Source organism: Anomaloglossus baeobatrachus, chromosome 5 (assembly GCF_048569485.1).
Source record: "Anomaloglossus baeobatrachus isolate aAnoBae1 chromosome 5, aAnoBae1.hap1, whole genome shotgun sequence".
NCBI lineage: Eukaryota > Metazoa > Chordata > Amphibia > Anura > Aromobatidae > Anomaloglossus > Anomaloglossus baeobatrachus.
This window is the reverse complement of record NC_134357.1, coordinates 153,343,193-153,357,179: the sequence shown is the minus strand read 5'-3', so window position 1 is coordinate 153,357,179 and position 13,987 is coordinate 153,343,193. Positions and strand designations below refer to the sequence as shown.

Genomic DNA, 13,987 nt, shown 5'->3' with positions numbered 1-13,987 from the left:
GACTTATGAATACAAGTAGATTGCGGGAGCTGGATGAACATATAGCTGGGATGATTTAGGAAAGCCTGCACTCGCAGGGGTTAGACCCGATGGCCCTTGAGGTCCCTTCCAACTCTACCATTCTATGATTTCACAATCCAAACTGCAGACATTATTAAATAGACCTGAAGAGGCTGGCGTTCTTACTTTGAAAACTTGTAAGAGTCCTGGTAGAAGTAATAATGTGGTGGTGAGTGGGTGTCCCACCACCGGGACTCACGGCTCTGCAGAGCAGGAAACGTTTATCCCTGTCACAAGATGGTGCAGCGTGTTGGACCCCCAAACCCCGCTCCATTCATTCTCTGTGGCACAGTTGGAAAAAATAGAACACCGCACTAGGTAGCCCCTTAGAGAATGAATGGAGCACAGGGCAATTGTGCGCAGTGCCCTCCATACTAATAGGGATAACAGTGCCCTGCAGATCAGTGCGGGTCCCAGCAGGTCTAGAGGTATCGCCCGTCCTACACTACAGATAGCTGATAATGTGTCCTTTAGGAGTTGCTATTTTCTGATCGCTGCACACGTTGTGTATGTCAGTATGTTGGCTGTAGTCTGGGGTCTTCCAGCGCTCTGTCTGTGGGTAGCATGTTTCCTTATCAGCTCCCCTGTGTACAGCGATCAGATTATACACCTGCAGTATAAAGGTGCTGATAAATCCGGATATCACTTCCACATCTGAACTGTGAACCTTGGTCGAAGTTCATGACCTTTGTGCTCTTATCTGCTCTGCTTACCACACTGTCGGTCTGGGTTGTAAATATATGGAATCGCTCAACCTCTCTAGATAAACCTATCAAAAGCCTTATGTTCTGGAGCTATGATGAGCCCTTCCTCAGGTTCCTGTAAGCCCTGTACAGAAGTGTCAGGTCATGTTCGTGCCTTGTAGCCCAGAACTTCCTCCTGAGCTGTGGTTACATGACCGCTCTGCCTCCACCTCCTCCCTCTCCTCAAAGCTGCAGCCGTCAGGCTCAAAACCTTTCAAATCATCATTTTGTGACTCAGAAAACCGTCAGTCCCGCAGAAAGTCCCATTTGCTGATTTGGCCTGAAGCAAAGAAGGGGATTTTTTTGCATGCAAATATTTTTTGATCTGTACACATCAGTGTATAGGCAGTCGGCGTCTCTGGTCCTCCAGACTCAGAACGGGTCCTACTCACATTTCTCCCAGACTCGGCCAGTGACGTCACATCTCACCCTTTCTACTTTTCCACATTTTCTTCACTATACATCCACAAACTTATATGTATTTTACTGGGATGTTATGAAGGATACCAACACAAAGTAAGGGAAATGATACATATTTTAAAATATATAAATCTGCATTTTTACTCAGGCCCGAGTCAATACTTTGTAGGACCACCGGTCACTGCAAGTCTTTTTTGGTATGGCTCTACCAGCTTTCCACGTCTCATGTCTGAAATTTTTGCTAATTATTATTTGTAAAATAGCTGTAGCCTAGAAACATGGATGGATACAGTTTGTGAATAGCAATTTTTTTAAGTCTTGTCACAGATTTTCAATGGGCTTTAGGTCTAGACTGTGACTGGGCCATTCACACACATGAATATGCTTTGATCAAGACCATTCTTTTGTAGCTCTTGCTGTTTGCTTAGCATAGTTTCCCTGTTGGAACCTACACCCCACTCTCAAATGTTTTGCAGCCTCTAACAAGTTTTCCTCCAGTATTGCCCTATATTTAGCTTTATCCATCTTCCCATGAATTATGACTAGCTTCCCTGTCCCTGCTGAAGAAAAGACCCCCTCCATCATGATGCTGTCACCACCATGTTTGACGGTGGGGATGGTGTTTTCAGGGTGATGTACAGTGTTAGTATTTTGCCACACATAGTGTTTTGCATTTAACCCAAAAGTTCTACTTTGTTTTCATCTGACAATACCATCTTCTTCCAGATTCTAGCTATGTCCCCTATAGGGCTTTTTGCAAACTACAAACAAATCTTCTTATGATTTGCTCTAAAAAAAATGGCTTTCTTCTTGCCACTCTTCCGAAATGGCCAGATTTGTGGATTATACAACTAAAGGGGGCTTTACACGCAGCGATATCGCTAGCGTATCCGCCCCCGTCGTTTGTGCGTCACTGGCAAATCGCTGCCCGTGGCGCACAATATCGTTAGGAGCCGTCACACAGACTTACTTGCCTAGCGACGTTGCTGTGGCCGACGAACCGCCTCCTTTCTAAGGGGGCGGTTTGTGCGGCGCCTCTAAGCGGCCGCCCAATATAGAAGCGGAGGGGCGGAGATGAGCGGCCGTAACATCCCGCCCACCTTCCTCATTGCCGGCGGCCACAGGTAAGCTGTAGCTTGTCGTTCCCGAAGTGTCTCACATAGCGTTGTATGCTGCCTCGGGAACGACAAACAACCTGCAACAGCAACGATTTTTTGAAAATGAACGACGTGTAAACGATGGACGATATGGTAAGTATTTTCCATCGTTAACGGCCGCTCGTTGGTGTCACACGCAACGATGTCGCTAACGATGCCGGATGTGCGTCACGGAATCTGTGACACCGGCGATGTATCGTTAGATACGTCACTGCGTGTAACAGGGCCTTTTGGCCAGGGTCACACTGGCGTATAACATCCAATGCTAGAGAATTAGATGCCATATGCTTATGACACTTGGCTCATCCTTTGCTGTGAGCGTGAACCAAGTGTCATTATACTGTGCTCTGATTCTCCCTCATGCGAGTATCAGATCACGGGTGAGGTGAAGATGGAGAGATTCTCCCATGTTTGTTCCAACATATATCGGATGACATGATTGAGTGCACGCCGACCAAGATATACTGCCAATCGCAGCATGCGGCAATGTTTTTTTCATGAGAAAAAACCCCTGCTGATCGGCAGTGCCCCATGGTATAACATTAGAGCGAGTGTTCTCCAATGAAACAACGGATAGCACTCATCTGTGTTATACGGTGGTGTGAGCGAGCCCTAATAATTGTCCTGTGGACAGATTCTTCCAGCTGAGTTATGGATTTCTGCAGCTCCTCCATAGTGACCAAGGACCTCTTGGCTCCTTCTCTAATTAGTGCGTACCTTGCTTGGGATGCCAGTTTAGGTGGACAACCATGTCTTCGTAGGTTTGCAGTTGTGCCATACACCTTCCATTTTTGGATGATGGACTGTACTTAACCCTGCTTTTCTCTTCTCCACAACTTTATCACTGTCCTGTCTGGTTTGTTCCTTGGTTTTCATGAAGCAGTTTTATCCCTAATGTTGGAGATTTTGTTGTGTTCACAATTAGCCAATTATAAAAGGTTGTACAAACTTGTGCAACCGCATTGTTTTAGGTTTTATTTTTATTTCCCCCACTCCACATGATTTCAGTTTGTTTCTCAATGGATTTGTACAGACTTTGGGTGACATTACGGCTCTGTGTGAATGGTGAGTACTATGTTTCCCTGAAAACAAGACAAGTCTTAGCACATTTTTTGGGGCAAAAACTAATAAGGCTTATTTTTGGAGTATATCTTATTGTTGGGGAAACACAGCAAAGTTTATCCCCTTGGGAAGGCAGATCGTCCCCAGGAGAATCGCATTTACCAAACCCTGTCCATGTAGAGCGGGCACAAGAATGGGCTCCTCCCACATGCAGATCTGCGTTGCTGTCTGGTTCTTCTGCGTTCCACAACAGTCGCTCCCTCTGCTGGTGGGAAGCAGTATCACTTGCGCAGAGGTAGGGCATGTGCGCACGTTGCGTAATTTCATGCATTTACGCTGCGTCTAGGACTGCAACGTGAAAGCATGCGTCCTGCGCCCCCTGCACAATCTATGTGCAAATTCCATCCGCGCGTTGCGTTTTATAACGCAGCGTTTTGCATGCTGCCAAAATGCTGCGTTGTAAAAAGCAACATGTCAATTCTTTTGTTCTGGATGCTTTCTCCACTCTGTCTATGGGAGAGGCAGCATCCAGAACGCATGAATTATGCAGTATGCAAACTTGGAAAAAGCTGCGTTGTGAAACGCACAGGCAGTGACTTAAACGCTGCGGTGCAAAACGCACACACGTGCACACATAGCCTTAGGCCATGTGCCCACGGGAGTTTGTACCTGCAGATATATTCGCAGGTACGGCCACATGTTTCCCGCAGCTGCCCGCCGGCATCAGCATCTATTTTTAGCTGCGAGTTTCCAGCGGAATACCTGCGGGAAACATGCGGACTTTCACGCAATTTACCTGCGGACGTCCCAGCCTCTATCGCCATAGCGGAGGGCCGGGATCTCCGCAAGTAAATCCGCATGAATAATTGACATGCAGTTAGGTGCGGCTGAGGGATCTCCGCAGGAGATTCCACAGCCGCACTTTCCGCAGTGTGGACACAGACACTCCCCATGTCCCATAGGGTAACATGGGGAGTGCCTGTACATGCTAGAACCTGCGGATTTATCTGGAAAATCCAGAAAAATCTGCAGGTTTTCCGCGGCAAACTCCGCAGCAAAAAACTCCCGTGGGCACATGGCCTAAGTGAGAGACGAGTGTTACTGCGACTGTTTGTGTGTATACTGGACCCAATGTGTGTGTATGTGTGAGCGGAATAACGAGGGACCTGACAGCGATGAAGATCTCTGTGGGAGAGCCCATCCACCCTCGGCACTTGCCAGCTGTAGTTGTTTGGGGGACTGGTAAGTGTAATTTTGCATGCGTTTTTACCATGTGTTTTCCAAGAATTTTCATCTGCAAGGGGAAAAAAAAGCAATATGCACACAAACTTCAGAATTCTCATTGACTTTGCTTGAATAAGGCTTTGCATGCAGTTTTGTGACAAATCGGCACTCAACGCATAAAGTGATAAAAATGCACTGTGTGCGCATAGCCTAATGGCCCTCGCACAGAGATAAATCTGTGGTTGCAGTGAAATTGTGGACAATCAGTGCCAGGTTTGTGGCTGTGTACAAATGGAACAATATGTCCATGATTTCACAGCAACCACAGATCTGCCAAAGATTTATCTCTGTGTGTGACGGGACTTTAAGGATACGCTCACACGAGCGTGAAAATCATCGGATGAGTGCAATGCGAGAAAATCTTGCATTGCACTCTGACCAATTTCAGTCAATGAAGGAGAGCAGTTGGGCAGCTTTTATCTCATCCAGATTCTGGATGTAAGAGAAGCGGCAGCACACTGCAATTGTCTGCTACAGCCGTATCACTCGCACCCATTCAAGTGAATAGGTGCGAGAGATACCTTGGACTGTACTCGGATATTATCCTTGTGCAGTGCGATATACGCACAGGCTGACAATTGGGAGGGGGGGGATTAACCTCTCCCTCTCCTCTGCAGCGTCCGCCCTCAGCTTCACAGTTGTGACCCGATCGCAAGATCGGATCACAGTCGCATGACACTCGGCTCACGCTCACAGGGGGTCATTAGCATATCGCATCCGATGCTTGTGTGTGTGTGTTTCATGCTCTCTATACATCAGTCATGAAGGGTGTGTTGAGTGGGCTCAGGTGCTGCCTGTTAGGTCAGGTTTACTGTACAATGAATGTTTTAGGGTATGTACACACTATCTGGACCCACTGCATCATTAACGCGGCGAGTCCTGACCTGCGGGGCTGCTAGTCTCCTCCGCAGGAGATCACAGCTGCTTGTGCCCATGACCAGGGTTTGGTGCGCTGCTGTCTCTCGGTGTGTTTTCCCCGCTGAGAACACTTACGTCTCCACAGCAAAGAATTGACATGCTGCTGCTCTGGAAGCTGCACCACATCTCAGTTTACGCTGCAGGAAAAACAAGCAGTGAGCAGGAGATTATTAGAAATCCCATCCACTGTGCTTATAATGCACAACGCATAATTATGGACGCAGCGAAGGCACACTGCATCCAAAACACTGTGAACACTGATCTTGGGCATGCAGCCTAAGATGAAAAACCCAAAAAACAATCGAGGAATTGCATGTTTTTACAGTACGTCACTTTATATAGCTTTCCATTGGAGATATGCGTTACGGAATATTCTTGTGTACAGAGCTGTGGCCAGGACCTAGACACCTGCACCTGCGGTTCCTACTGAAAATGCATCCAATTAAAGGTGTTGTCCAGGACTTGTGTTGATGTGCTATCTGTGGGATAGGTAATCAATAGGAGATTACCGATCAGCACATATCGGTTATGGCTGTAGAGTCTGACCAATGTATGGAGCAGAACACGGCCGCTCTGCACACTGATCAGTGCTGCTCTTCATCTCCCGATCACCTTTACCTTCCTGAGCGTTGGGATTTACTTGTTGTTGCACAAGATAAGATGAAATCACAAGTCTTACAAATATCGTATAGCAACTGTTGGCAGTTGTCGTGTCATGGCTTGGTGCCAGTGTACCAGTAGAAGTATCATCGGGCGTGTGTGCGGTGAGACTGCGCTCGTGTGTGCCAGGAAGTAGTGCACAGCACAGGCCGTGTTGTTCTCATTTTGAGGTTTTATCTTTTTGCTTATTCTAAGAAATGAAGATCGGATGTTCTTTAGGCTAAAGGTGCGGTAGACAAAACTTGTCATGTGCCTGTCTCATTGTATGGGATTGCAGGGAGTCTGAGGAGCCGGTCACCAGAACCTGTGCTACATACTCCACTGCAAGTCATTTTTCAGGAGGATTTGGAGAGTGTTTCTACTCAAAAATTTCCTTAAAGGCGTCATTCACCAGTTAGCATTACTGTCCACATCAATATAACGTTGAGAAACAAGTCTTCTCTCAAATGCCTTGTGTTGACAATAGTGCCTGTGAGCGGCACTATTGCAGTCCGGTCACCTTCATCGCATGACCTCCAATATCCAGTGATGTCACGTCAACTTCCACTTGACCTGACACCACTGACATCTATCTCTGTGAGTGACTAGGCTATGGGTGACGTTTCACTGCTCGTCACGGCCCAGCGTCACGGCCCAGCGTCACGGCCCAGCGTCACGGCCCAGCGTCACGGCCCAGCGTCACGGCCCAGCGTCTCCCTGCTCTCTCCTTCACTGCAGAGCACTGCAAGCCGAGAGATGCTGGGCTGTGATGAGCGGTGAAACCCACAGCCATGTCACTCACAGAGACTGGGGCCGCCTCAGTGGTGTCAGGTAAATACATGACATCACCAGACATCAGAGGTCATGAAGCCCGAGGGTCGTGCCATGGGGATGAGCGGACAATAGCCCCACTTACAGACACTATTGTCAACACAAGGTATTTGAGATGAGCCTTGCTTTACAACATTATATCGATGTGGCTTGGAAAACTAAACAGTGAACCATCCCTTTAAATTCAGTGTGCAAACACCCTTAGGTATCCATCATAACATCCATTCTGTGTATATCTGGGGTCAATTAATTGATTAGGGCCTTAGGCTACCAATGGGTGACTTTGGGCCTATACAGCGGCATAAATCGCACAGCCTATTCCCTGGTAAATGCTAGTGACGTCTCCATCCTGAGCCCACGGCCTGATCAGAGCCTTCACTATGTTGGGCTACTGTAGACCTTTCAGCCACCGGGTGACACTTGTTTTAGTGGTTCTGTCCTCCAAGCTTCATTGTTCAAATCAATAGAATACGTTATGGAGTGGACACTCGTGTCTGTCACCGAGCTGTGTAACACCGGAGCCATGAGGCTATTAAAGGCTTTTTGTTCTTGAGCACCTCACCTTTGTCCTTGTATTCTCTTCTACCTGTTTGCAGTTCCTCTGTCCATTTTGCCACACTTCGAGCTTTGGCATTACTGCGTCTTGGATTGAAAACTGTTCTCGGACTTGTTTGTGGCCTCTTATATGTAGACTTTTGTGGTTTTTTGTTTTTGCATACCTATGATCTCATCTGGAGATAGATTATGTGACAGGAGCTTGGATAAAGTTTTATAAATCCAGAAAGGCGTTCTTGATAGTAATGGTCACCTGAAATCTCTATTATGTAGTAGATCACATTCTCTTATCTACTTTTTTATGAGGCTTTTGACTTCCATAACGGCTCTTTACCTTCATCTAGTTTTCCCATCATGTAGGCCACCGTTTTTATAAGCCATCTACCTTCACAAATGTATTAATAAGTAACCAAGTTTTTCTGTAGGCCTCATCTGTTAAAGGGAATCTGTCACCGGGTTTTTGACACCTAATCTGAGATCAGCATAACGTAGGGGTAGAGATCCTGATTCCAGCGATCTGTCACTGAGCTGCTTAGTGTAGTTTTGCTAAAATCACCGTTTAATCAGCAGGAGATTATCATTAGAGCAATACTTGGCATGCTGCAGGTAGACCAGATATTCATGAGCTCTGTATAACTGCTATATCTGCAGCAGAAAAAAACATTGATTTGATCAAAATGACAGCAAGCAACTCAGAAAGTGACACATCGCTGGAATCAGGGTCTCTGTCTCTACATTATGGTGCTCTAAGATGGGGGAGCAAAAACCTGGTGACAGATTCCCTTTAATACATTTCATCCAAATCTTTTATGTAATAGTATATTGTGGCCCCACGATTATTCTGATTTTTAAGACCAGTGATGGTGCTTTACTGTGTAGACTGGGGAAAGGAATGCAGAGGATGTTTTATTTCCATGTGCTCATTTCTAGCTGTTTTATGCTTTTCCTTTTCTTTCTTTTTTTCCTCAGAAAACTTTAATGGATTATAAAGAAATTGCTGTACAATATGTGCTCGACATTCGAAGCTTTGTAAATGATTCCTTCAAACATCTTGAACCATGCCATCTGATCATGCTGACATTCGCATCTACAATGGTGACCGTATGGGTTTACAACTTCATATTTCAGCGGGAGAGTAAGTATTTATAGTCTTAGTTATTAATAACAAAAAATGAATGTCTAAATTTTGAAAAAAGTTAACTTCTGTTGTTCTTTGACCTTATTCAGAAGGATATTTTTATTACTGCAGTAAATATAGTATATGCACAATAAAATCACAATTCTGTACAGCCCATCAAGCCCAAAGTGAATTTCCAGCTAAAAAAAATTGACTACATCCATATAAACAGGCGACCAGGATAATAAGTTTACTTTTTGCTGGCAGGTTTATTTGTGCCATTGTATTGCAGCTCAGTAGTAGTGCTGAGAATTGGGAGCATAGACTAGTGGGACTTTCTGGACTTAAAGGGAATCTGTCAGCATGTTTTTGTCAGCAGCATAATATAGACAAGCAGATTATGAATCCAATGATGTATTACATAGATTACTGGCTGAAGCCGTTCTGAAACAATCATAGCATTTAGATTCAGGAACACAGCAGAACTGCCCCCGACACGCACCAGGCTCTCAATAAAGATTGAGCATTGTGAGGTGTCAGTCACAGCAGGGAGTGTGTTCAACTGCAGTGTGCATTAGATTCTACTCTTGTAATGATAATCACACGGTAATAAACCGCTTAGTTTACATAAACAATTGCACACACACTGATAAGAGAAGCACAGTTGCTTTTTGTTTTTTAACCTTGCAGCATGCTGACCTAAGCTTACATAGCAAAAACCTGCTGACAGATTCCCTTTAACAAAAATTTTTTTTCGCTCCTTCTGATTTGTCTCTTTGTTGTTTGAAGTTGATGGACATAGTATAGTTGAAAAAAAAAAAAAAAGACAAACTATGTATAAAGTGATTTTACAAGAAGTAAAAAGAGAGGGATGAAGAATCTGTTTACACTGCGCGATGCACAGCGTTAAAGGGAACCTGTCAGGTGGAATATGCACCCAGAACCATGAGCGGTGCTTGAATGTATATTGCTAATCCCTGTCTAACTGTCCCTGTATACACTAGCATAGATAAAGAGATCTTTAGAAAAAGTATTTCTAAAGATCTTTTATCGTATTCTAATGAGTGTGGGGACGAGTCCCCTGAGCTTTTCTTCCATTGCTAGTCGCGGCGTTGGCAGCGGAGTGAGTTGGCAGCGGAGTGAGTGAGATCATCCTCTGACGCTGCACATTCATTAGCATGTTAGCACACCCCCAGGGGTGTACTAAGATGCTACAAGAGTTGACTAGCCAGGGAAGCAACACCCTTGGGACTAGTCCCCCTCACTCATTAGCATACGATAAAAGATCTTTAGAAATACTTTTTCTAAAGCTCTCTTTATCTATGCTAGTGTATACAGGGGCGGTTAGGCAGGGATTAGTAATATGCACAGAGCGGCTCATGGTTCTGGGTGTATATTTGAACTGACAGGTTTCCTTTAAGTTATTATCAACCGGCAAAATTCAGGCGTGCACTGATTGTCCTGATTGTCAATTGCTTGCTGCACATAAGCTGCCATTCTCAGCAGCATGAGTTTGGTTTACACAGGACGATGCGCTGCTAAAAATGATAATCTCTTATGCAGATCGTACGCTCGTTTCACCTGACGAGCAAGCCTTTTGCTCATTTATCAGGTGATCGTCAGCATGTTGAGCCTGCCTGATTCTCGAGAAACAAGTGCCCATATTATTGTTCATTTCTCATTCTCAATGATTTTGCACACTAAATGCACCTTTACTCTACCATTGATCTCTACAGGTGGCTTTTGGGGCAGTCGGGGGGTTACCACTTGCCACTTCTGAGCGAGAAATGAAACAAAATTCACCTGTGAATGAGGATGAGCAATGAATAAATAAGGGGTTGTCCAGGCTGGCGGTGCAAGTCTGCAGTCTGTGTGAATCTTCACAGCGCGCAGTGTCGGGAGCAGGTGGACGTGTGACCGTAACAATGTGATTTACGTACACTCGGTCACGTGCTATCTAGATGTGCGCGTCCTCGCTCTATACCTGTGAATTGAGCGAGATACAGTTTAGTCGGAAGGTGTCTGGAAGAAGCACAGCGCGCTATGTGCAGATTCAGAAGACCGCGGTCACTTGCGCCTCAAACCTGGACAATTCCTTTAAGAATAATTGCATGCAAGGCCTGCAGTGAGCAGTAGTTGATGGACTATTTATTCAGCGCCTGTGTGGGGACTTGTTATCTCCTGGAGACTTATTGTTTTATAACCTTTGTATTAACAAAGAGGAAATGTCCGCCCTGTTCCTCTACTTCAGAGACCTCTCAGCAGCCACCTGTGATATCTGCATTATGTGGCTGTGTTCAGCCCAGGCTCTGAATAATGAATGGGCCCAGCCAGTGGCGGCTGACTGCATAAAGCCGCACAGGATCTACACGTCCTGCTACTTGTGTAGAATGTGACCTCCGCTGCTCTGTAGCCTCCATTATCACTTATGTTACCATTTCATTTGTGTTCTTTTATTGCCTTTTTGCTGTGTTTACATTCTGGTGTGTTGACCACCACCATGTTACTTTTTATTCAGTCCATAGCAAAGCATTGGATTCTTCTTTTTATTTAATATATAATTATCAGTAGACTTGGCCCATTTTAGTTGCAGATGGTACATGCTGCCAGTAGTTTCCTTTTTTTACTTGATTACATACTAAGTTTAGGATGAGCTGCCATATTGAGTACACTTTTTGGTTACCGGTTTTCAATATAAATCCTCCAGGCCACCTTACACATTAAAGCGCAGAAATCACCAGGAGTTTCCTATATAACCTGAAGCCAGTGCTATACTGGCACTATCATGCTGATTCTATACATGCCTTTAGTGGGCAGCTCGGATGTATAGGTTTTGAAACATTAGCAAGTAAAGCTTGTAAAATTAACAGTTTTTTTTTTTTTTTTGACAGCAGCTGCCAATAGCTGGGGTGGGATTTGATAAGGATTCCCACCCCCTGCCCGTACATAATCCCCCTAATTCCATTATAGAAGTGTTTTACTAATGGTTGTGGCTATAAATCATGGTGGCTAGAAGGACCTTGCTGACGTCATACCCATGTGACCAGAAGGGGTGGGACCTTAGCCAACATAGCTAATACCAGGAAACAACATTATTTTTGATGGCTGAGGCACCGCCCCTTCTGGGCACATGGGTATGACATCAGCAGAGGTCCTTCTAGTCACCATGATTTATAGCCACAACCTTCTATAATGGAATTGGCATAAATAATAGATTCCCGCCGCTCTGCCTGTCCATCCTCCCCTTATCTATCAAATCCCTCCCCAGCTATTAGCTGATCTGCAGCTGCTGTCAATCAAAAAACTGTTCATTTTGCAAACTTTACTTGCTTGTGGTTCAAAAACTATACATCCCAGCTGACAACTAAAGGTATGTATAGAATCAGCCGGATAGTGCCAGTATAGCACTGGCTTTAGGTTATATTGGAAAATCCTGGTGATTGGAGCACTTTAAATTAAGATTGGTTGAAACTACTAATATATCAAGAGGTTCGGGGGATTGTCTAAATATATGGGGTCTTAGACTATGTTCACACCTTGCCTTTTTTCAGTGTTTTTTGCATGTTTTTTTTCAAGAGTTTTATGCAATTTAGAAGCTGTATTTTACAGTACCAGCAAAACCAACGAGATTTCACAAACCTCATCCACACAATTTTTTTTTTTTTTTTTTTTTCCTAAGTGAACTAGAAAACTGCTGCATGAAGTGTGATGTTAATTTTGTCAACACCATTGAAAACCAGGAGTGCAAAAACACAGCTTTTTTTTTTTTTTTTGTTAGGGGGATTTTTTTTGCATTTTTTTTCTCTGCTTTTTTTTCATTTTTCTTTATGAATTAAACTAACTTTAAACATGTACTGTAGAGAACTGACACACCAAAAAGCACAGCAAAGCCTGCTTTTGAAAGCTTTTTTTTTTTTTTTTACTGCCAAGAGAGCAGGTTTTGCTGCAGCAATAAAGCAGCGTGTGAACATGGCCTTAAGCCTTTTCCTATCAGGGAGATGAGCAGCCAGATTGTCCAATTCTATACCGCTGATCCTTCCGTTCTCTGAGATAAGCCACCGGTAGAGACTTCTGGCTGCGGCTCTGTCCTAGAGCACAGAAGCGCTCTGCATAGCGGCATAGCGGGTGTATGGGCGAGACTGCCGCCAGCTGCAGGAGCTATGTAAAGTCTATGTATGTTACTTGGCATGTTGGATGTATGTGCAGTTCCTCCAGACAGAATCTGCTGCTTCTTGGTTCTCTTTAAATCCCTTCCTGATGTATTTGTCTTGCTTTATCCCTACCCATGGCGTTCAGACATAAGTGTTCTCTGTGAATTCCTTCTTACAGGTCTAAAGTCTCGATGTAAGAAACAGTTTTTCCGCCTGGTCAGAAGATTGCCCATTATCGGTTCAAAAGTAAGTACAGTGGAGCTGAAATTCTCCTTGTATCTTGTAAGTAGATTGATAAGCGGAGTCTTCAGGATTATTTTAGGCCACGGTGCAGCCGCTCTATGGTAAGAATAGGAAGCTGCATTGTAATCTCACCCCATCAATCTCACTGTACAGGACACTGGTGACTTCATGATCACGGGACGCTCCGTCCGTTCTCGTGTCTCGTTCCCTGCTCAGAGTTTACTCCAGGTCATTGTTACTGACAGCGGCTGTATGAGTACAGTGCACTCAGATTCCTCTGCAATGTGTTAGGGGTATTCGTGGACGTTCTGCTTCATTGTTTTGTTAGTGTGAATTCCTCTATTTCTTTATGCTTCCTTTATCTCTGAAGATGCCCATACACTGGAGATAGTTACTATACATCCTTTCATCCTGCACACCCAATGGGGGTGACTACTTTGTGCACGGCTTATCTCCTATAGGAACCACTGATTTGGCACATTGAAATTGAACATGCTCCGTGTTTCTTTTCCCCTGCATCATCTGTAATGACACATTGGATAGTAGTCCAGTCTCTGAGATCGGTGGTCCGCCTGACTTTCCTTAAATCTGAATGGGCATCTTAATACCTTTTGTTGTTATACTGGTTTCCCATATATTGGTGCCCAGGTGGGCTTCTAGACTTATCTTCACCTCCTTGCTAAGGTGGTATATGGAATGTTCTATGATGCAGGATTCCCAGCACCTCCATCCATATATAAAGCCAAAGCCATGACTGCCTCTTGTCTTTGGGCATCATATAACTGTCCATGGACTAGCTACACATGA

At 44.7% G+C, this 13,987-nt stretch overlaps 1 protein-coding gene across 1 annotated transcript in view; it reads left to right on the top strand.

The window, feature by feature from the left end:
- SGPL1 (sphingosine-1-phosphate lyase 1) overlaps nt 1-13,987 on the top strand; it is an 87,265-nt gene that overhangs the window by 2,801 nt on the left and 70,477 nt on the right. Inside the window, exons 2-3 of the mRNA XM_075348976.1 lie at nt 8,639-8,804; nt 13,116-13,183. Of these exons, the coding sequence (XP_075205091.1) occupies nt 8,639-8,804; nt 13,116-13,183 (234 nt within the window). The remainder of the gene's footprint in view (nt 1-8,638; nt 8,805-13,115; nt 13,184-13,987) is intronic.